The 23090-nt window shown below is 32.6% G+C and overlaps 1 protein-coding gene across 1 annotated transcript in view; it reads left to right on the forward strand.

Annotated features, from left to right (window-relative positions):
• The window catches only part of LOC123667503 (E3 ubiquitin-protein ligase CBL-B-B), a 92846-nt gene that overhangs the window by 58379 nt on the left and 11377 nt on the right, over positions 1 to 23090 (forward strand). The window contains exons 2-7 of the mRNA XM_045601393.1: positions 16269 to 16415; positions 18506 to 18649; positions 19086 to 19211; positions 20146 to 20261; positions 20895 to 21001; positions 21562 to 21674. Of these exons, the coding sequence (XP_045457349.1) occupies positions 16269 to 16415; positions 18506 to 18649; positions 19086 to 19211; positions 20146 to 20261; positions 20895 to 21001; positions 21562 to 21674 (753 nt within the window). The remainder of the gene's footprint in view (positions 1 to 16268; positions 16416 to 18505; positions 18650 to 19085; positions 19212 to 20145; positions 20262 to 20894; positions 21002 to 21561; positions 21675 to 23090) is intronic.

The following is a 23090-nucleotide window of genomic DNA, read 5'->3' on the forward strand; positions in this document are numbered from 1 at the left end:
GTCTGTTTGTAATATTTAAATAACCGCTTTTTACTAATTAAAAAAATAAAATATTTTTTTTGTAATGTTTGTCTGTCTGTCTGTCTGTCTATCTGTCTATGTGTTTGTTCCGGCTAATCTCTGACACGGCTGGACCGATTTCGACGGGACTTTCACTGGCAGATAGTTGATGTAATAAGGAGCAACTTAGGCTACTATTCTTTTCAATTTTTTTTAATAACATTGCGAACTGAAAAATAACTGTTTTGTTAAATTCTAGTCTTTAATAAGATTAATCATGCGTTATAAACCCAAGATGTACCTAATGCGTATGTCAGACATTTGACAGCATCGAGTTCTCGGTACGTGCCCACTCATATTTGCCTACGTCACTCAAAATACTGGTAAAACATACAAATCGCTCTGATGACGACTGATTAGGGTAGTTAGCGGAAATTTTGGGCGTGACTTTATTTTGTTTTTGTAGTTTATGGAAAAGCTATTGATTATTCTTAACACATGTGAGGGCTTCTCATTGTAACATCCCACTGCTGGGTATTGGCCTCTTTCCCCAGGTAGGAGAAGTATCAGCGCTTAATCCACCGCGCTAAATATGTGTAGATAAATTAAAATTTTAATATTCATTGGTCTCGACTCGATTCATCGATCATTTCCGAAAATGATTTAATAACTAGCTCTTACCCGTGGCTTCGTTCGCATTGATTTTTTTTTAAATAAAAAGTATTCTATGTTACTTCTTATACCTCCAAGAATGAGTAAAAAGTTTTACGATGATCGGTTAAGTAGTTTTCGGGTGAAAGCGTAACAAACAAACTTACATTCACATTTATAATATTAGTAGGGATTAGTAAGGATTAAAAAATGACAAAAATCTAAGCGAGCGTACTTGGTGACTTTAGTTCTATGTAATAAAAACATATGACACACAAATTGAAATGACTAAATTATAAACATTAACACTTAAAAAATAAATAAAAATAAACTTCGAGAAAGTTAATAAAAAAAATGGACTAAAAACATACTTATATCTAGCGAATTAAATAAAAGATGTCTATATTTATGATCAAAATTATAATTTTTTATTTATAGTGAATGTACTAATAAAAAGTTATTTACGTAAAACTGTTCTCGCCTTTTAACCCTGTGTCCAATTTAGCACCACGAAATCTATAATTCGTTACAGTATCATCAGAACAATTCAAGCCAGAAATCAAAAATCAGTCGTCTGGATCAACTGTAATAATATACCAGACTCTTTCAATATAAAATATTAGACAATTTAGATTTAGTTTAGAATTCCTAATGTGTGGGTGACACAAAAATAAAATCGTAGATATATTAGACAATGCTATTTATAATGCAATTGGATAACAAAAGTTGCATAATTTATGTAATAATTGTGTATGCTCATAAACGAAAAAAAAAACGAACTTTTAAATGAAACTTCACTACAAGCACCTCCTTTTGATTAAAGAAAAATCATCGAAATCGATCCATTCAGTACAAGGTTATGAGATAACACATAAAAAATACCGTCGAATTGAAAACCTCCTCCTTTTTTAAATCGGTTAAAAGGGGCATAGATTATCTAAGAACGCGTGGAAAAAATCTTAAAAAATCTATAAAATATATTTTCCAGACTCGTCCTAACTAGCTTTAGAAAAATCGCTGATTATGCAAGTTCTTGTACTTGACAGGCTTAAGTGGTTCTTTACATTTCCTTATTAATAACTAGAAAACCAGGCGAACTTTGTACCGTCATATTTTTTTCGTATTTAAATCGATTTTTTTTTTCTAAATTTTTTTATTACACACCGTATCCCTAAAAAAGAATATTAAAAGGTATTACTTATTTTAGTGTAGACGTTCGAAAGATTTTGGCGGTTCATTATTATTGTTATTATTTTTTTACTTATTTATCAAATAAACAATACTGTACTTATTTATTAATTATTTATATAGACTAATGAAAATATTTATAATGCTCTCAATTTTATTGTGGAAGCAGTCGTTCATTTTAAATACAATTTTAATTTAAATCTTGAAAATGAAAGTCGAAATCCCATATTTAGTTAATTTTGTGTGGAGACAAAATACAAAGCTGAAATTTGTAGCTAATGAGCGGGATGTCCGAAACGGTTGCGTTAGATTTGTTTCGCTATTTTATTTTAATTTGAAAGAGTAATTGGCTTTTTCATTGCCTTTATGCTGATTTTGAATGAAAATAAGGGAAATATTGTCGGTCATTTCGTAGGTACTAAGCAATCGATAACTTAGTTTAGCGATTCAAAGAAATTTCGAATTCCAATTCCTGCGATGCGCAACTAAGATATTTGTTTGACAAATAACGGTATTCGACAGATACAAGTATTTGATATATTTTATGTCTATTTTTTCTCTATCTCTTCAAACTCAAACAAAAATATGAAGATATACAGAACTTAATATTTCATATCCCTCAATAAAAACAATATTTAATGAAGCAAGAATTTTAAAATAGCATGTTGATATTTCTGCATCTAAAACAGTTCCACTCTCTTCCCATAGGTGTCGTAAGAGGCGACTAAGGGATAACAACATAGTGGAATTCCACTACCACCTTGGAACATAAAAAGCTGACCGACGGCGGGATAACCATTCAACTGCTGGCTTTGAAATACACAGACCGAAGACGGGCAGCAGCGTGTTCGGTGCGACAGCCAGCCCTGCGGTCACCAACCCGCCTGCCCAGCGTGGTGACTATGGGCAAAACACATATGAGTTCACGCCAGTTTTGGCACGAACTTTTGGAGGCCTATGTCCAGCAGAGGACTGTATCAGGCTGAAGTGATGAAAACAGTTTTGAAGCGTTTTATATGCCAAAAAACATATAGAGTTTGTTTTGTTATATATAAAATGTTTTTATTATTACATTTACAGACACTAGCTACTCATCCATATTATTGATATGTATATTTCACAGACATACGGTACGTATACGTGTAGACTGATATTCATTCGTTTTAAGAGGACGCACTGTATTTGTAGGCATGTACATAGGTATTGTTAATTGATAGACAGTAAAATTGTTAATAAGGCAGCCTCGATCATACTGCTTCGAAGACTACCGCTGAGTAATACCACACAACTGTCAGTCATTTCAGTGTACCTATTAATTATTTGCTGTGTTGAATTGTTAAACGTAATGAGGTCAATGACCTGTTAACTAACTGTTTTTGAGAAAAACAACTGAACGTTGCAATATTTTTTTCACTGAATTGTACTATAACGGCTTATTATTTATTCAAAGCTGTGAGCTGGTAGTAACCACTAGTACCTACTGTTATAACTTTATGATTATATAGGGTGTAACCTTTACTCGCGGTCTTTGCATGCGACCACACCCTCTAGCAACAATTGTGAATCATACAAGATGCGAATTGGGATCATAATACGCCGTATTCTAGTAGTTTCCATAGCCTATTTACACTTGCAACATCAATACTGTAAATACAAAGCAGGCTTCAAAGAGCTCTGGTTCCATAGCTCACCAGAGGACCACAACACTAAATGAGAACACTATTATGTCGTTGTTATCTGCTGGAATGTTGGCGTATGTCCATAGTCAGACTATCCCAGATTTTTAACAAGTCATCCTGCTGTATCCTACCTCAAGAAATTCGTGGTTACATTTTTAGATAATGTTGGTATTTCAGTTTACAAAACCATACACATACGAAACCGTTCAAAACGCACACATCAATAAATACTAAAAGAACTGAACAGTAACATTACTTAAATAAGCGTAAAATATTAATTACCGCCAAATACCCGCCGAAAGCTACTAGTTTTTGGTAACGAATGAACAACAAATGAGAGTAAAATACTATGTAAAATTTTATGCTCTTCACTTTTAAAATGAGGTTATTTATGCCAAAGCATGTACGCGGTTGAGCGTGAAATTGTAATCGTAGCGAAATATCATTTCGTACACCATTATACTGAAGAATATAATTTTTTGGCGTAATATTTTTTAGGTAATTAAATTATGTAATCGTAACGTAATATCGGATATTTCAGGAGCAATATTAATTAATCTGAATATTACACAAATATTTAGGGTATAGGTTTCTATAATTGATGACAACGATTGGTGGCTTGCTGACAGATTCTACATCTCGTGCAAGTTACTGATAGTCTAGAGATCATTAGTGGATCCTACGGGCCTTTTTCATTTAGTCATAAATATATTTTTTTTTTGTTTTTGGTATTACAACATATTTGTATTATTATAATAACTAAGCGAGTAAAACTGCAGGTTTCATCTTATATCTTATATCATACTAGCTGACTCGGCAAACTTTGTCTTGCCGCTAAACGCTATTTAAAAATAGGGGTTGGTCGTAGAAGGGTGAAGATTTAGGGTTGTATGTATTTTTCAATGCCAAATCATAATAAAATAAAGAATAAATAATTTATCTAAAAATTAAAAAAAAATAGGGGTGGACTACCCATAACATTTAGGGGGATGAAAAATAGATGTTGTTCGATTCTCAGACCTACCCAATATGCACACAAAATTTCATGAGAATCGGTCAAGCCGTTTCGGAGGAGTTTAACTACAAACACCGCGACACGAGAATTTATATATTAAATTAGACTATAGGTACATACAAATGAAGTAAACTAAAATTTAGATCACTTCGATTACTTTATCTACTTAATTTAAAACTCTGAGATATTTTTGGTAAAAATGATCATAATCTGCCGATTGGCGTATACGAAACGCTTTTTCTCAATTTCAAAATCACACACACAAATCATATTTCAAAGAAAACAAACTTATTGCCTGTTGAATCGGTTGCTGATATCTAACACATGTCACTGATAGGCTTTAAAGCAAGATAAAAAAGGCTGTTTCGCTTCAACGAGTTATCTGCAACTTTTGTATTTACAAGTTGTGAATAGAAATACTTATAGATGAGAATTTTTATATTGCAAAAAGAAATATGTCATAATATTTTATCTGCTGGATAAAAGTGCTAAGACAGATAGCTCTATCAGCAATTGGAAAAACAGGTCCTGAGTGTTATTAAGATGGACAGTTCCATCAACCTGTCGATAGGTCAAGTAATCAGATGTAGGTACTACCCTCGTGATAGAGATAAAATCGTAGCCTTAAGTAAACAAATTTCGTGTCTCGTTCATTCAGTTTATTGCGTCGTAAATCGAATGGATTCATCCAATTTCCTTCATTCAACAGACATTAAAAGGTACACTTCATCTACATTGGATGTTGTGTCATTATTATGATTGAGTTCGCTTCGAGAGTATTAAATAAAACGAATTATATTCATAGATTTTTATATATTTGTTTTATATTTATAGCCTTCTCTGGGCCTCAATTGATCCAAGAAAAAGGAAGAAATGTACGATTTTATTTTTGTGTTACCCACACATTAGGAAATTCTAAACATTTTTTAATATCATATTAAAAATCAACCGTTCCAGCGGGGATCGAACCTGCATTTTCGACTTACAATTTAAAAATAGAACGTCTCCTGTCAAAGATTTTCGTTGTAATATGGAACTTTGACACGGTCAGTCGGAGATGCAGGTTCGATCCCCGTTGGAACGGTCAATTTTTGATATGATATTATAAATGTAAGGAAGAAATGCTTTAACAAATCAATATTTTATTATTATTAAGCTTAACATTTTACACAATATTAAAGTTCTTTTCGACTACTACTAAGAAGATCTTCATAGATAGGGAAATTCCTAACTCATTTACTTTTCTAGGTTTCAAACTATTTATAATCCGAAACTAAATCTTTTAAATCCATTCAGGTTCATTACCGTGAAAGTACTTCAGAGAAACGCATTAATATGGAAGGCGTCAAATACCTTGACTTGGAAATATATATAAAAAAAAAGTTGTCGACTGAAAATCTTATTACGAGTAGCGAGCATTATTGTGTTGAAAGGTGGTGGATTGCTTTGCTAGTCGGTGACAAAAACAAGAATTAATGAATTGAAATTGTGCACAAAGGAAATCTCGCAACTAAGTAACAATCATTATTAAGGAATACTTATAAACACTAAATGAATATAAATTTATATAATGTAACTCGTGAACTTTTCTAGCTTATTTAGTACATAGCGCAAAAAAACTATAGGAGTGATACAAAACTAAGATGAAATTTTAATGTCATATTTTAGGTTACCAGTACTCATATCGTTTCATATAGTAACAACATCAGTCAAATGATTCATATGCTTTCCAAATGCAATTTGAAACTTGCCACCATAAATATATTAGAAGCGTGATTGAAATTCATATAACGCCAACCATATAGGTGCTCGAAACAAAGCATTGCGCAAGCGAACTGTTGTGAGAATATTATCAAAGTTAAACAATGGAATAATATGACGAAAGCAACTGTAGGCAGAGTATAAAAGTTTTGCATCTACTGCTTAACACTTATTCACGAGTGGTAGCGAAATAGTATATTTGTAGACCTTATTTGATTTCCTTGTCAAACTTTAGACGGAATTAATCCTCTGTGTACAAAATTTTGTTTGAACACTATTGAATTACTTACTAGTCAAAAGGTTTATTCAGTAAAATGGCACCAAAGACCTTACAGTAATACGTAAAATATGCTATATTATTTGGGAGTTCGAAATGGATTTTTAGAAAGAAATATCAGGTCTTTGCAGGCATTTGTATAACTAACACATAATACTTTTAAATAAATTAAAATAAGAGCCCGTCCACATCTCGGAAGAGAGTTCGACGGTAAAGAAAATTAACAGTGTCTGCGTTGTCCGATTTGCGGCGCTACAAAATGTTAGTAGGTCACGTTTTAAAATTCATGCCGAGCCCAAGTAGACCCCGTGATATTAATCCGCACTATCTCCAAACCGAAGTTAGAGAGAGTGTACTCGTACACTTTTGATGATCTTTATTAAAATTTAAGATGGAATACTAAAATTAATTAACAAATTTATAGATTTATTTAATAAATTTTTATTAATTAATATATTATAGATAAAGAACTAAGTATATCAATGTGATGGTGTCTATAAAACAGCGTGTACAGTGTTTTCGCTGTCCTAACAACTTGGTAATTTTTAGTAAATTATGTGGTGTTAAAACTACTTTTTTAACAGACTTCAAATAAGGAGGAAGTTACTCAATTCGACCGTATATATATATATATATATATATATTATGTATGTTCGGGGATAACTCCGTCGTTTATGAATCGATTTTGATAATTCTTTTTTTTGTTAGAAAGGAGATATCCCTAGTTTGGTACCATAATAAGAAAACCAAAATCTGATGATGGGATCCCAGAGAAATCGAGGAAAACTTTCGGAAATCCGCATAACTTTTTACTGAGTGTGCCGATTTTGATGATTTTTAACTTAATCGAAAGTCGTTGTTTAATCATGTGGGCACATTTAAATTTCATCGAGATCTGATTACAACTTTTGGAGTAATCTTTGATAATGCGTATTTACTTGACTATTTTTTCGTCTACCTACGTTGTATTACTTGTCGATATAATTGAAGTAAGTTTTTCTTCGTTTGCCTGCAAACACAATTATTAAATACAAATACTTACATCGCCTGTCGTTTCGAAACTAATACGTCGATCTCATACAAAACTAAGAATACTAAAAAGTTAATCTTGACATTTAAACGGTTAAGTTACTAAAAGAAAATCGATAAATGAAAGCGTAATTTAGACCGTGCAGTTCACTGATCTATGAAATTCAATTATCCAACGAAACTTTTGCAGTATACATTCTAAGTATATTCAGATACGTTCGTGAGATTTATCACTTGGTATCCTCCGTTTTTAAGTGGCCATATAAAGTTTATTGTTGTTCTTAATTACTTCAGCGTAAACGATGCACCATAAATTCTTATACATTTGTATGAAAGTAATGCTCCTTCGAGATATTCCGTAGTCCTTTGAACATTTTTTATTATCAAGTATATCAATTTCTCATTAGTGGTTTTATAATTTAGTACCGTATAAAATAAAAATTGTTATGATTTGATGTAGTAGTGATTTTTTTAGTTTAGTTTTTATGTCGTCAAAATGTTATGTTATTAATATATTTACAACTTAGCTTTATAAGTAATAAAGGTGTCCGTTTTTTTTAAATGTCGCAGTATTCAACAACTGCCATATTAGCGATTTAGGTTAATGACAAGTACTATTTGCCCTGCAGAGGTTGTTTGTATATTTTAGCGGTAGCTTATTTGTAAGCAAACGTCGAGTAAGTAAGTGTTGATTTATGTTCCACTTGACCCCAAGTATTTACCGTTAAGTACCCTAAATGTGTTACGGTTAGTAATTTTTAAGGCGACAGCTACATAATGTCGAAATAATGGCTCAGAATTATGAATCAAACGTTTGGGAGATTTCTGAGTATTTTGTTACATTACAACTTGTCTTACTTATTTCATGTTTAATTTTTTGTCGTTGGTATGAACAATTGATCTTACTACGAGTACTATTTTAAATACAAAAAATTACTATGGATATTTCTTACTCAAACATGTCAAAATATCTCAAAAGGTCGGAATCGAAATCGTTATATACGATGATCTAGAATAACCAGACTACTTTGTGTCCCAAAATTCCCACAGGATTTGAAATTACGCGGATAACATTGCACCAAGAAATGCACCTAGTTGATTATAAAAATAAATTTTAAGGCCCTTCTAAAGTTTGAGAGCCAATTTATATTATAACGGTGATAGCTTAGATGTAGGTAATTGACAAGAGCTTGTATATCTACGGTTTGCTTATGATTACTGCCTACTACACTGCTAAACAAGTACCCCTATCTAAATGCGTTTATTATTTGTAGCTGGAATTGAAAATATGACATACCGATTTCCAGTTATCTGTCATTATCTTCCACCTACATTTTTTTTTCCTATTTCCGGCTAATAATGAATTATTATTATAATTCTGTGGAACTACTAATGTTCGTGGACTTAGTAAAAATAGCTATAATACCTTACAAAGAATTATAGCGTATTTTTAGCGCAGATTATCCTATCGCGGATCGATAGGTACGTTTGACAGTGTTCGGTCGTGCGTGCTGGGTGGGATTCTACCTTTAAAACGTACTTGTTAAACATTTGTGTGAATACTAAATAACTAAAATATTCATGCAAAAGTTTTACGGTCGACAGATCATTGCCATAAAAGGGAACTGTCATTTATTCTTTGAAATAAACTTTTTACTTTGAATCGTTATTTTTGTTGAAAAAATTTAATATAGGTGTATCAATTCAAACGGTAAATTATACGTCACAGGATACGCCAAATTAATAAATCTTTAGCCGGAACTTAAACATTGTCGTTTAAAGAACGACTCGATCGATTTTTATAATTATTTTGTATGTAAAAAAGCTACCATTTCTTCTCAAAAAGTTCTATGTTCAAGTATAATATTAGTAAGTACCTTGGCTATTATTAAATTATATATAAAAATGCTCTCACTCCCTACATGAGTATCCAGTACAATTATGTTTGATCGCGTCTCCGTCAGCAGCGAGTGACCGCTTTGTTTCACGTTTAAGTGCCTCTACACCGTCAATTGCAGCGTGGCTCTTGAACAAATCGATATCGGCTATGACATGAGCACTATCTGTGCCCTGTCGAGTGCCATCAAGGTGAGAAAAGTTCTCTAAATGAGGATCAAGATTAGCTTGGAAGTTTTTAAATAGGGTTTTATTTTGTCTAAATTTTTAACGTAGATGATCTTTAATACAACTGTATTGATTAATTTTCACACTAAGATAAACTTTTTTAGCACAAAGGAAGAAGAGGGAGTCGTGTTCGACTTTACCCAAATTTTCCTGTAGGTATTCCGACTATTTTTTTTTTTTCTTTTTTTTTGTATTTTTATTGACAAATCGTCGATATGAGTCTTGTGCTTTTAGTCGCTTTAAAATGCAACCTTTGTCGTTAGATATTCCGTAGTAGTAAGGTGATCATTTGTAGCCTAAAACCTGTCCTAATACTGCTGCTAAACGCAAAACGAATATAGAAATCCAAATGGTAATTACCATCCCCGAGATAACTTAATCTAAACTAACAACTTCTTCAGGTTTATTACATTGGCTTAGATGCTATAATACAGTTTGTTACCTTATCACAGCTAAAATCAGATTCATTATCAGCGTTTTGTACTAACGATAATATTTACCATGTTTATGTGTGAACAGCAAAGAGAATTCGAGATTGTATAATATGATAGTCGTATTTGTTCACAAAATAAAAGAAAAACTAACTTCAATTATAACACATCGACAAGTAATACAACGTATGTAGACGAAATAATAGTCAAGTCAATGCGCGTAATCAAAGACTACTCCAAAAGTAGGCATCAGGTCACAAGCACCAGTTGTCGATTGAAACAAGAATAATCAAAATCGGTACATCCAGCAAAAAGTTATGAAGTATAATACCGTAGATCGACGAAAAAATAGTCAACTAAATGTGCATTATTAGATATAATTCGAAAAGTACGTATCAGATCTCAATTTCTCATTTTTTAAAGTCGGTTAAAAATGGAAACTAAGAAAGAAAAGTGTGTTGTGTGTGATGTTACTCTACCTAGTAAAAACCGGTTAGGCTTTAAAGGCCAGTAAAGCCGTTTTTTGGTCAACCTCGCACTAAATTTCTGATTTTTTTTTACTGAGCTTTAAATCACTAAATGCTGACAGATTCAGGTTGAATTTCAAACACTTTAGGGCAAAACTTATTGAGTGAGTCCATTATTGTGAGAATAAAATTTCGTATTTTTTATGTTATCGACCGAGACAGAAAAACCGGCCTAATGTTTAATGGTAAAATTGTTTCTAATATTTTCTCTAATCTAAATGTATAGCTTTTGCTGTGATGTAAGCCTTTTACGACTAATACAAGCCTAGTATTTAAGTATACTGTTTCTTTAAGAGCCATTGTGGTTTTACTAGGCTTGCTCAAGTATTGCTTTCATAATACCTATAATGTCAAAGTACCTATTACGGTAATAGAGTTCGACTGTTTGTTACTGCGTATTTCACGATTTTGCGGTTACCGACATTCCAATTTTCCAATATATTGTAGTTGAACTTCATAGGCTTTATAATATTAACTTAAATAACAAAATTTTAGTGGTTAATGTTAAATGGGAGATAATTTTCATATACCTTAATGATTGTGTACTATGGACACTGATTTTCTGGTATATTAGCTACGTTTTAAATCATGACTAATCCAAATGTATGTAAGCCATACAAAAGCTTGTCGTGGACTGGACTATTGTATTTACATTTTTAGTTTTGTGACACAAGATTTTCTTTTAGGTATAGGATAATTCTGGATGTGGTTAAGCTGTTGTTTGGTTGAAGATTTTATCGTGTGTGAACGAGTCTAAAGCCATTCGCACCAGCAAATACGGCTTCAGTGTGATAAGTCTAATATAAAATTGAATAAGCAACTGATGTTCAATCTACTCTTACATTATAGTCTATTAGTATCAAACCTCGGAATGCACATAAATTCTTAAAGACACCAAGTAGTGAACATTTCTTATAGTCGGGAAAATTTCTGCCAACCTGCAAAGGAACAACGTGACTAATTAGTTTTCCTACTCTTCAACAAATCTACTCCCCATCAATCCATTTGTAGAAGAGGCATTCGCCAAAGAGAGATCTATTCAAAGACTTTTTCAGACAATAAGTATGCCCAAAAAAGCCTAATCAACAACTTTAACCAAACACCACTTGGAAGATTTCTGAATTTCATTTCCTTTAGTTATAAGTATGTACTTATATCCTTCAGACTCCAAAGTTCTTTTTAATTTATTTCTGCCTCGTTACATATATATGTATAAATAAAAGATACCACTGCAATTAAAGAAAATATATTGCATGGTTAATCGAGTGCGTGTTAGGTACATTTTTATAAAGCGAACGATAAAGGGTGTGAGTCACGGAAATTTATCACAATTCAGGTACTCTGGTATCTATTGATAAACAAATATGAACGGATATATGTTTCCGTTTCTGTTTTAATTTCAAGGCCGATGTGATCAATTGATATCTTGAGTACCTATCTGATCTAATCTTCATTCATGTTTTTAGTTATCAGTATTATCTGAGACGGATATTGGGCACATTACACGATTGACAAAAATATTTGAATGGTTTTCTCATACTATTCAAAGATTTTTTTGATCTTTTCTTCATCACAAGTAATTTAAAATGTAGCTACTAACATCGTCATTTCTCAAAATCTGAAACAGTTCTGCTGCGGAAATACCAACCGCTACCTTATATAAGATCACAGCCAAATAATACTGCTTTCAATTATTGCTGTATTGGTAAATAATTTAGCCATAGCTCTTGGGAATGTGTTGTATTAAAAGCAGTTTAGATTCGGTAACGCGCTAGCGTCATTTCTGGTAATGCAAACGTCAATGGGTTACGGTATCCGCTTATCAAAAGATTAACTTACACTGGTTTACCACTCGAGTGGTAGAAAAAACCATAAAGCCAATTTATTTTTCAAAATAAAATGTAGTAGTTACTTAAATATTATATCCAAGTACAGCTACCCACACATCATTAGAAGGGTATTAGTAATATTCTTTTGTGACTTTTATTTTCAGACAAACCGAATAAAGAATTGCGGTTTTCCCATTTGTATCGACGAGTAACGTATGAAGCGATTACTTTAACGTCACGAACAGACTTTGTCCTATTTCAATTCTCTCATTGTATCAACTCTGTATACAACATCGACCATTGTTTTATATATAGTCTTTATCTCTATGATTTTTCTTAATTGTTTCATATTTTTTATCTGAATCAACATTATAGATATGAAATTTCGGATCTGAATATTGCACATTTTATCGGAACGGATAATTAAATATTTCGATTCGGTTACGGTTATGAGAGTTTTATGGATTCTTATAATAAAAAAGAAAATGAACTATAGATACAAGAAACTAAAAAAACCTGTCATAGCATGACTAGTTAGATTTGGCAATATTCAAAACTATTATTTTTTTTTTAATATCGGATCCAGTTACAGTTACGGATAGATTTTCATTTCGGATATCCGCTGGTTTCGGCTACGGGGCGCAATAACAATGTGAATTAATGGTTAAAATTTAGTATCAAAGAATTCCTCATTCAGTACTAGTCTTAATTGTCAGCAATTCATTAAGAGAATTATTTTAAATCGCGAATGAGCGAATATAAGTTAATATTTCAATGTCAGACTGCTGTTCGTAATTAAACATTCGAGCTAAAAACCCTCTATTTGGAATTGTTCTCATTCGCCATTTTAAATCCTTGTTCGCTATGTTGAAGCATGTTGAAGTGTTTTACGATTGCGTGAATGGAATTGAATATGAAATGTCCTGAGCGCACACAGAATCTGAATGTACAATTTTGAGCCTGAAATGTGGATAATCTTTTAGAATTATGTATCATCACTCATGATAGTGTGTGGTACAAAATCCAAAAATTTTATTTGTAACATAATCAAGAATGACTAATTATTAAAAGATCAGAACCCACAGTAGAGCAACAAGGTGAATTGGGCTCCAATTCTTCTACTGGAAATGGAGAAAGAGGTCTATGCCCAGCTGTGGGATGTTACATACCAAATCGTGATCGTAAAAAGATCAGTATTCAATTTAATTTATTAAATCTGTCTTTATTCTTGCATCCTATGTACAGCTGACTGTTGTGCATATATCTTAAATAACACATTTGCAAATTCTATGTCATCTTATTATCAATTTTAAAACGATGAATATAACGAAAGAACTCCGAATTACAAAGAATTCTTTTCTTCGTCGAATGTTATTTATTGATACGAAACTTAACTGGCCATCAGAGACAGAGAGAACGAAAACGTGTGCTCGGACATCTCTCTCTTGCTCCGGTCGCCTCGCCCTATCACATTTGTCGTAACGCTCTCGTCACGCCTTCACCAGCTTACTCCCCAAGTCAAGCGTGCGTAAAGAAGTTTTGCTTTAAAAAAAAAACGAGTGTGTTTTTAACCACGCGATTGAACTTCTTTAGTTCCATCTAACTTATATCTACCTCTCAACTTCTGTTCGCCTCGCCCGATCACACTTGTCGTAACGCTCTCGTCACGCATTCACTAGCATACTCTCCAAGTCAAGCGTGCGTAAAGAAGTTTTACTTCAAAAACGCTACTACCTTTCAACGTAGAAGAGTCTCGCCTATTTTGTAACTGACAAGAACAGCAGTGAAGATAGAAAGAGACAGATTTACGTTTTGTAAGTTTTACTTCAATCGTATGGAGAAAGCACACATTTTATTTATTTATTTATACTAAGTTTTAGGCATGGAAAATTAGAATGGCCCCCATGTACATGTACCTAGTGTATGTGTGGTTTGATTAATTTACTAGATCGTTCAATAAGTCCCGAGACTAACCTGGAAATGGCGCATATATTAAAAACTCTTTTGATTTTTAAAAAGTACTGGCTATCTATACAAGAATATGTGTCAAATTTTTAAAAATGGTACAATAAAATTATTGATTTTGAAACATTTAAGTGACGCTACGGTTGTAATTTCGATACAATGGAAAAAAACGAGTTTCGCGTGTTGATAAAACATTGTTTTTTAATGGGAAAAAATACCGTTGAAGCACAGCAATGGCTTATAAAATGTTATGCAGGATCAGCTCCCTCTAAAGCAACCATTTGTCGGTGGTATGCCGACTTCAAACGCGGTCGCATGGACACCAATGATGGGGAACGCTCAGGTCGTCCAAATGAAGCAGTGACTCAACAAAATATTAACCAAGTCCTCAAAATCGTATTGGAAGATCGGAAGGTAAAAGTGCGAGAGATAGCCGAGATAGTAAAGATTTCAGCTGGTAGTGTTTTCACTATTTTACATAAAAATTTGTCCATGAAAAAGCTTTTTTCTAAGTGGGTGCCGCGTTTGCTTACAACTAATCAAAAGGAGCAACGTTTTAATGATTCAGAGCGATGTTTGGCGCTGATGAATCATAATAAAAAGGATTTTTTACGTCGGTATGTAACAATGGATGAAACCTGGATATACCATTTCACTCCGGAATCCAATCGGCAGGCAGCGGAGTGGAGAGCGGCTGGTGAAAGCCGCCCGAAGCGTCCAAAGACTCAGAAATCGGCCGGTAAGGTTATGGCGTCTATATTTTGGGACGCGCATGGAATACTTTTCATCGACTACCTTGAAAAGGGGCAAAATATAAATAGTGACTATTACATGTGCTTATTGGAGCGATTGAAGTACGAAATTGCGAATAAACGGCCTCACATGAACAAAAAGAAAGTGGTGTTTCACCAGGACAACGCGCCTTGTCACAAGTCCGTGAGAACGATGGCCAAAAGTAACGAATTGGGCTTCGAATTGCTTCCTCATCCCTCTTATTCGCCAGACTTGGCCCCCAGCGATTACTGGCTGTTTGCAGACCTCAAAAAAATGCTTCAGGGTAAGAAATTTGACTCAAATAGTGAAGTTATCGCAGCAACGGAGGCTTATTTTGAAGCCAAAGACAAATCGTTCTACACACATGGGATAGAAAAGTTAGAAAAGCGTTGGAGGGACTGTATCGCTCTTGGAGGAGACTATGTTGATGAATAAAAATTAATTTTATAAAAAAGACCTTTTTTTAGTACTTAGTCTCGGGACTTATTGAACCACGTGTTATGCATCTCGACATCAGTCCTAATATATAAGAATGGACCACCAGAACTAAAAATACGTTTTTCAAGTCTAACTAAAAATACCGAAATCTAAAGTAAACAAATAAATTCTCTGTTGAAAGAGAGCTTTGATTCCATAAGAGCATCGGTTTAGGCAAAGCTTATGTTCTTTGAATGTAAAAAGATATTCTGACACAAGGATCTAACGAACTGTTGTTTTTATAACAATTAGTTTTATATTAAAAATAGAGAAAGAAAATATTCCTTTATTATTATTTTTTCTTCTTTTCGTTACGTAAGAAGAACTTGAATATCATTTGTACCATTTGTCCAATTCGTTCTTCTGCTTAATCCGTGATTATTATATTTAAGTTAATAATTTTTGTAATGTTTTATTCTTTACTGTAACTTGAAAAAATTTTGCTCACAAGTTGACAAAAAAGATAACACGAGTACCTATCTCTAAGAACGATCGCTTTCAGACAATCAATAATTAACTTTATATTTTTCTTCTTTTTTAGTACTCTGGTTTCGTGGAAGCACTTCCGGGAAGAATTGAACAACGTGCATCCGATTTCATCTGGTTTGGAAACGATGGCGCTTAAAACTACAATTGATCTCACATGCAACGATTTCATATCGAACTTCGAGTTTGACGTCTTTACGAGGTGAGATTTTTCATTAGAAAAAGTTGGTTACTATAGAAACTATTGATATATTCGTTATTGGTGTTATCGATGACAGAAGATATATCCTCTATATTTGTTATTTAAAACATAAAATTTGATTATTGATTAGAGTAGACAATATCTGACAGAAAATTTTACTTTATTATTTTAGAAGTGCTCATCATCATGAATCATCAAGAAGTCATGTTATTTTGGCACCATTCATCATCATCATTCATCATTTCAGCCTAATATAGTCCACTGCTCCACATAGGTCTCCACAAGTTGACGCCAAAAATGGCGTGAGCTCATGTGTTTTGCCCATAGTCACCACGCTGGACAGGCGTGTTAGTGACCGGCACGATTGGAAGCCATTAATCGAAATGAGACAATGATATACAAGTTGGTCCGAATAATTATATATACTCGTTCGTTTGTTTTACATAACAGAAGTTAGTTAAACAGTTTCGAACCATAAACAACATCCCTTATATTTTATTCACCTATAATTAAGGCAACACTTATACTTATATTTTTGTAAAAATTCATTCTTTTTCTGTTCTTGTTAGTGTACGTCTTGTTAATGTTAAATAAATAAATAAATATTATTAATTTAAGAAATAAGAATGCACTTTTGAGTTAGGGACCAGTATGGGATATATTGCTTAAAGTCTAGAGCAAAACTACGTGGAGGCCATCAAACTTATAGAAGATAATACTGCACTCAATTGGGTTTCTGTGATGAGTAAAATAGCCAGAGATCCCAAAGATATACTGTGCTAACGATGTTTCTGGTATTGCAGGCATCCATACACTACGGTAACCGCTTACCATGAGACAGTTCATACGCGTATTTACCACTCTAGTTGATAAAAATATCAATTTTCAGACCTATGATTGTTTTCGGCTTTTGGATAAAGGTATCCTCACCCTAAAACAATCTAAAAGTGTGTAGTTAAGTTGTTCCTAATGGTTTACAGTTTTAAATCGTGGTCATAAATTTCAAAGTATTTGTAGTTGACCATAAAAGTCGTCTAATATAATATTTATAATAAAAAAAGAACACGAAATGAAATTCCGAACAATTTGGCACAGTCTCAGTTTCGTATAGTAGATATTTATTTATTTTATTTATTTTATTTATATGTATAAACTGATAATACGCGTGGTACAAATATTTTTATAGTCTGGTCGTATTGTTGTTTTCCACAAGCCCCGGAGCAGGATAATCCTAGTCTTTTCGGTGTACTTACCCCATTCAAATCCTTTATCAAAACGACGCAGCCATTTAAAATTGTTTTCAACAAAGGAAGTCTGCATACAATTGTGTTTCTTTATATATTTTTTCTATTTTCTTTTGCTATACATTTTTCTATTGATGTTATTTAACAATGTGATTTTCATTATTTGAAACGTGTTTCAGCTGTAAAATTTGTGATAAATTTGAAATGGAATTTCATAATCAAACTCTTAACTTTATTGAACTTTGTCTAAATCATAAATTCTACAATATTTTAATTGTATTTTAATTTTAGAATATTTTACGCTCGGGATATAATTTCTAATGAGAAAAACCGGCAAGAAAATCGGTCGAAAAATCGGAGATTTCTTCGAAACTTAGTTCAAGATTATTGATAAATAACTTTTTCATTACGTTCCAAAATGGGCTAGAAAAAAAATTCGACATCAATCCGGTTTCGGTGGCTGTATCTATCGAATATTTCTATTCGCATTTTATTTAGATTCACAGATCCAAAAGTTTTAGTTTATTAGTTTAAATGATACATACCCTGAGCCGCTGTTTTACCACCTACAATATAATTGATTGTACACGCTAATTTTGCGACTGTTTTATAAGTTCCCTGTAGCAGGACTACTGGAAGAGATTCCATCATGGGATAAGTAGTGCCTTGTTACCAGCATTGTTTATAAGAGCTATTTCCTTTTGCTTTCCTAGTGTACATAAATTGTTAAATAAATAAATAAATAAATAATATAATCCCATAATAAAATCTATCAATCACTTATTTACAAGGTAAAAGATAATATGTAAGATAAATATTATATCCGTATATCTTCTCCGTTTCCAGATTGTTTCAGCCGTGGAGCACGTTACTACGCAACTGGCAACTTTTGGCCGTCACTCATCCCGGCTACGTAGCTTTTCTCACGTATGACGAAGTTAAGGCGAGGCTTCAGAAATATATACATAAGGCTGGAAGTTATGTGTTTAGGTATGGAAAAAATTTACATATAAAAATTATAAAAAATTAATAAATTAATAAAATTATAAAAATTTACATATATTAATTATATTATATATCGTTTATAAATAACTAATCGTTTTATAAATAACTGTAAATGCATTCATAACAAAATAATTAATAAAAACGATAATATAGTCATGATCTTAAGGAAGACAATTTGTTACCTGTGTACGTTGTATAGTGGTAGATATATATATATCTACCTATATATTATATATATATTATAGATATTATATATATATATATAATATCTATAAAATCAGAGTTTCAAGTGGAAATCGAGCTTCCTTGGGTGCGTTTTAAATTTGCCATCTGTTAAACTATTTTTTCTAATTTTTTATCTATTATTTTTCGATGTATTTTAAAGTTGCCATATCTCAAATATTTATTTAATGTATTTTAGGTTATCATGTACGAGACTCGGTCAGTGGGCAATCGGCTACGTCACAGTGGATGGTGAAATACTACAAACAATACCGCAGAATAAGAGTCTGGTTCAGGCACTTTTGGATGGCTACAGAGAGGGATTGTGAGTATTAAGAACTTTCTAAAAATTTTGTATAGTTTTTGCTATGAAGTTAGTAAATAGCCAGTATAATAATATTTTCTAATGAAATCTCATGAGCCTCAAATGATCGACAAAATGATTTTAGAAGTATTCTAGCAGAAATAGAGGAAAAGGATATACTTAACACTTATTTCTGACTATATTTACACTTGAAGAAGGGCTAGGACTTAAGTTTAAATATATTAAGTATGTATGTAATAAAAATGTAAAAGTAATAATTTTGTGCAAGCTAATCTCAGAAACGGTCTATCCGATTTAGATGCTGTGATGTGATGTTTCACGATTAGCTTACCACGATATTCATATATCGTGGTAAGCTACACTTAACATTTAGCGTTTGTTTCATGTCAATCGGTTCATAAATAAAAAAAATTATACCAATTTAAAGATTCGCTTTGAACATTTAAATACCTAAACGACGGTTTTTATAATTTTATATAATCCAAAATAAACCAAAGGAATATATTTAAAAAATGCTATTCAAAGTCGCTATTCCACGCGGACGAAGTCGTGGGCACGGCTAGTCTGTAATATAATTTGATAACAATTAAAATGCTTTGTTGGCGATTCTATTGTTCCCTCATTTCCTGCATTCCACCTTCATATACAGAACGTCTGTATTACGTCAGTACGAATGTAGAGACAGAGAGAGAATAGAAGAGATGACTTCTATGGATAAGTCCACCTTTGCCATCAATCATAACGTTTATTAAATTTTCTCTAAATTTCTTTTTTTAGTGCAATAAAGTATACAAATAATAAAGAAAAAAGTTTTTCATAAGCATAGTTCAAAACCTACATACATTATTATTATCGACCACTAGACTAACTCATATTATATTTACCTAAAAAAAAAATATTAAAAAATTAAAAAAAAACGCTTATTATTTTTCAGTTATTTATATCCAGACGGTCGGGACGTGAACCCAGATTTAAGTAGCGCTATAATTTCCCCCGCTGAAGACCACATAACTGTAACGCAGGAACAATACGAGTTGTATTGTGAAATGGGTAAGATCTGTTCTATCACTTTATATCTTTAACCTACACACACGATCTTTTTTTCCTAAGGTAAGCAAGTTAAAGCTTGTGTTATAAGTAACAACCGATTGATAACAGCGACATATGTATTTTTTTAGTAAATATACATATAAATAATACATATATAAATAATACATTACACCTAGACTCGGGTCGGTTATCGTACCCACAGCCTCCAGACCAGAAAGCAGGGTGATAATAAACTGCGCTAACGGCCTAGTCAGATTTGTCTTATGACTAAATATAATAAATGCCTTAAATTCAGTGGCCAAAAATGGGATAAAAATCCTGTCTCAGTGGACACAATAAATAATATTACTGATAATAAACCCCAAACTACAGACAATTCACATGGATTAAAAAAACTGTCAGTGTCACAGATCGATTTGTAGCTTTTCTAAGAAATCTAACGAAGGCAGATCTAAAGTTTAAAGTAAATTAAATGTAGATTAGTAATTGAAATGTCGAAAAAAATAGAGAATTTCTACTATTTCAATAGAAAATTTCTGTAAACTACCAAAGATCTAAATCATCCGTTTATAGTTATGTCATTAAAATGATAATAATATTTATGTAATGTATTTTCTTTTTTTTCATTTTCAGGAAGCACATTCCAGTTGTGCAAGATATGTGCGGAAAACGACAAAGATATAAGAATAGAGCCCTGCGGACATTTACTGTGTACACCTTGCCTTACCGCCTGGCAGATCGTAAGTATTGCAGTATACATTAAAATGAATAAGTAACCCCAACCCCCCATTAAGTGCCATCTGCTTTAAAGGTACAGGAATAATTTGACCTATATAAAGTTTGCTTTGAGAACAAATCGTACCTCATACATACATCGTGCTGTGGTTTCAGCTGTAAGATTCTATACTTAAAAAAAAATCTTTACAATTCTATACTTTTGCAATAATTTTATTTTACAATTAGAGTATTTCCTCAGAATTCCCAAATAATGTATATTATGATTTGCAAGTATAAAAGGTACTAATTTGAAACATTCATTGACGTCACTAAAATGGCAGCCATGTATTATTACATTAGCAATTTCTGAGACACAAATCTTTACCTATTGAAGCATCTTTAAAATTAGAATTAATTAGTTGTTGTTTTTCTTTTTTTTTTTTTTTTTTTTTCGTATGTCTTGCTTATTTCATTTCAATATTTTATTGGATTGTATGGCTTCATTATTACTTGTTATGTAAAATGTTTTTTTTTTTTTTTTTTTGTTTAAATATCTTTTTGACGAAAGTCATTTTTCCCTCAGGATTCCGAGGGGCAGGGATGTCCATTCTGTCGAGCTGAGATCAAGGGCACGGAACAAGTGGTAGTAGACGCCTTCGTACCTCCGCGCCCCCCCAACACCACTAATGACGTCAAGTGAGTGACATACTACGTCATGTTACATTTACACGTTTGTGTGTGGTTAGATATAAAATTTAATTAATTTGAAGTAAAACTTCCTTACGCACGCTTGAGTTGGGGAGTAAGCTGGTGAATGCGTGACGAGAGCGTTACGAAAAGTGTGATCGGGCGTGGCGAACAGAAGTTGACAGGGAGATATAAGTTAGATGGACCTAAAGAAGTTTTACTTCAGTCGTGTGGTCTGAAGTACATTTGTTTTTTTTTACTATCTCATACTTTATTGTGATATAAGTTAAGCTTTCGTGGTTATTATCAACTCGCTTTTTCACCGTGGTTTCGCCCGCAATAATTTGATGAAAAAATCTACTAACATAGTCTATAGCCTAGTCATGTTAAATCAGACTTAAGTAAAACTTTATTGTGAAATTAACTGTAGCAACCTGTGAACATACCATTACTGGACCCTTTCGTCCATGAGCAGCAATAAATTAACACTAGTAAAACACAATATAAATAACACAGGGAGACTCCATAAAGGTATGCGCCTAGCAGAGAGAAATTCTAAAAAAATACAAATATTAATTTGTGTGATTTAAAGTGATTACTTATATCAACGTACCAGATTGATTGTAAACTTTTTTGTCACACTACAAGATAGGTACGAGAGGTGGCTACATTACTAATATTTTCTACAACTTTTACTAGTCATTATTTTTATTTCATTATGACTATAGTTGCTATCACTGTCTTGCACACACACACACACGTACACATACATACACACATACGGACAGGCACACGCACGTACGTACACAAACTTTTAATCATTAAAAAATGCATGAAATAATACATAATTAATAAGCAATATAATCTTATTTTATGTTCGCGGATTAAGAACTAAAACTACTAACTTCAAACAGAGTTTGCTATGTAACAACTTTGACATTATAATCACAACGGAGACATGGCTACATAACAGCATTTTTGATCGAGAACTGGCGGACAATAGATACGACGTATTTAGACAGGATAGGAATTTAAAGAGTAGTAATAAAAAGACAGGCGGTGGAGTGATGGCGTTGGTGCGCTGTGGGTTGGATGCATCGCGCGTAGAACTTGACGATTACTTAGACATAGAAATTCTGGTTATAATAATACCTGCGCGCGTTCTCTCTGCTTCTGTCGACCTTCAAATATTAACCGTTTATTTGCCTCCCGACTATGACTGTCTTTCTTCTAACATAGACCGCTTAATTAACTTAATTAAAAATCTTCATAGTAAAAATCCAGCAAATAATTTCTTAATAATTGGGGATTTTAATCTTCCATGCATAAAGTGGAGTAGCAATGGTGCAAATTACGTAAAAATTGGTACGACGGAAATACAAAATACAGGAATTCGTCTAATTGAAAATTTAGCTTTCTTAGGTA

Source organism: Melitaea cinxia, chromosome 28, assembly GCF_905220565.1.
Source record: "Melitaea cinxia chromosome 28, ilMelCinx1.1, whole genome shotgun sequence".
NCBI classification, from domain to species: domain Eukaryota; kingdom Metazoa; phylum Arthropoda; class Insecta; order Lepidoptera; family Nymphalidae; genus Melitaea; species Melitaea cinxia.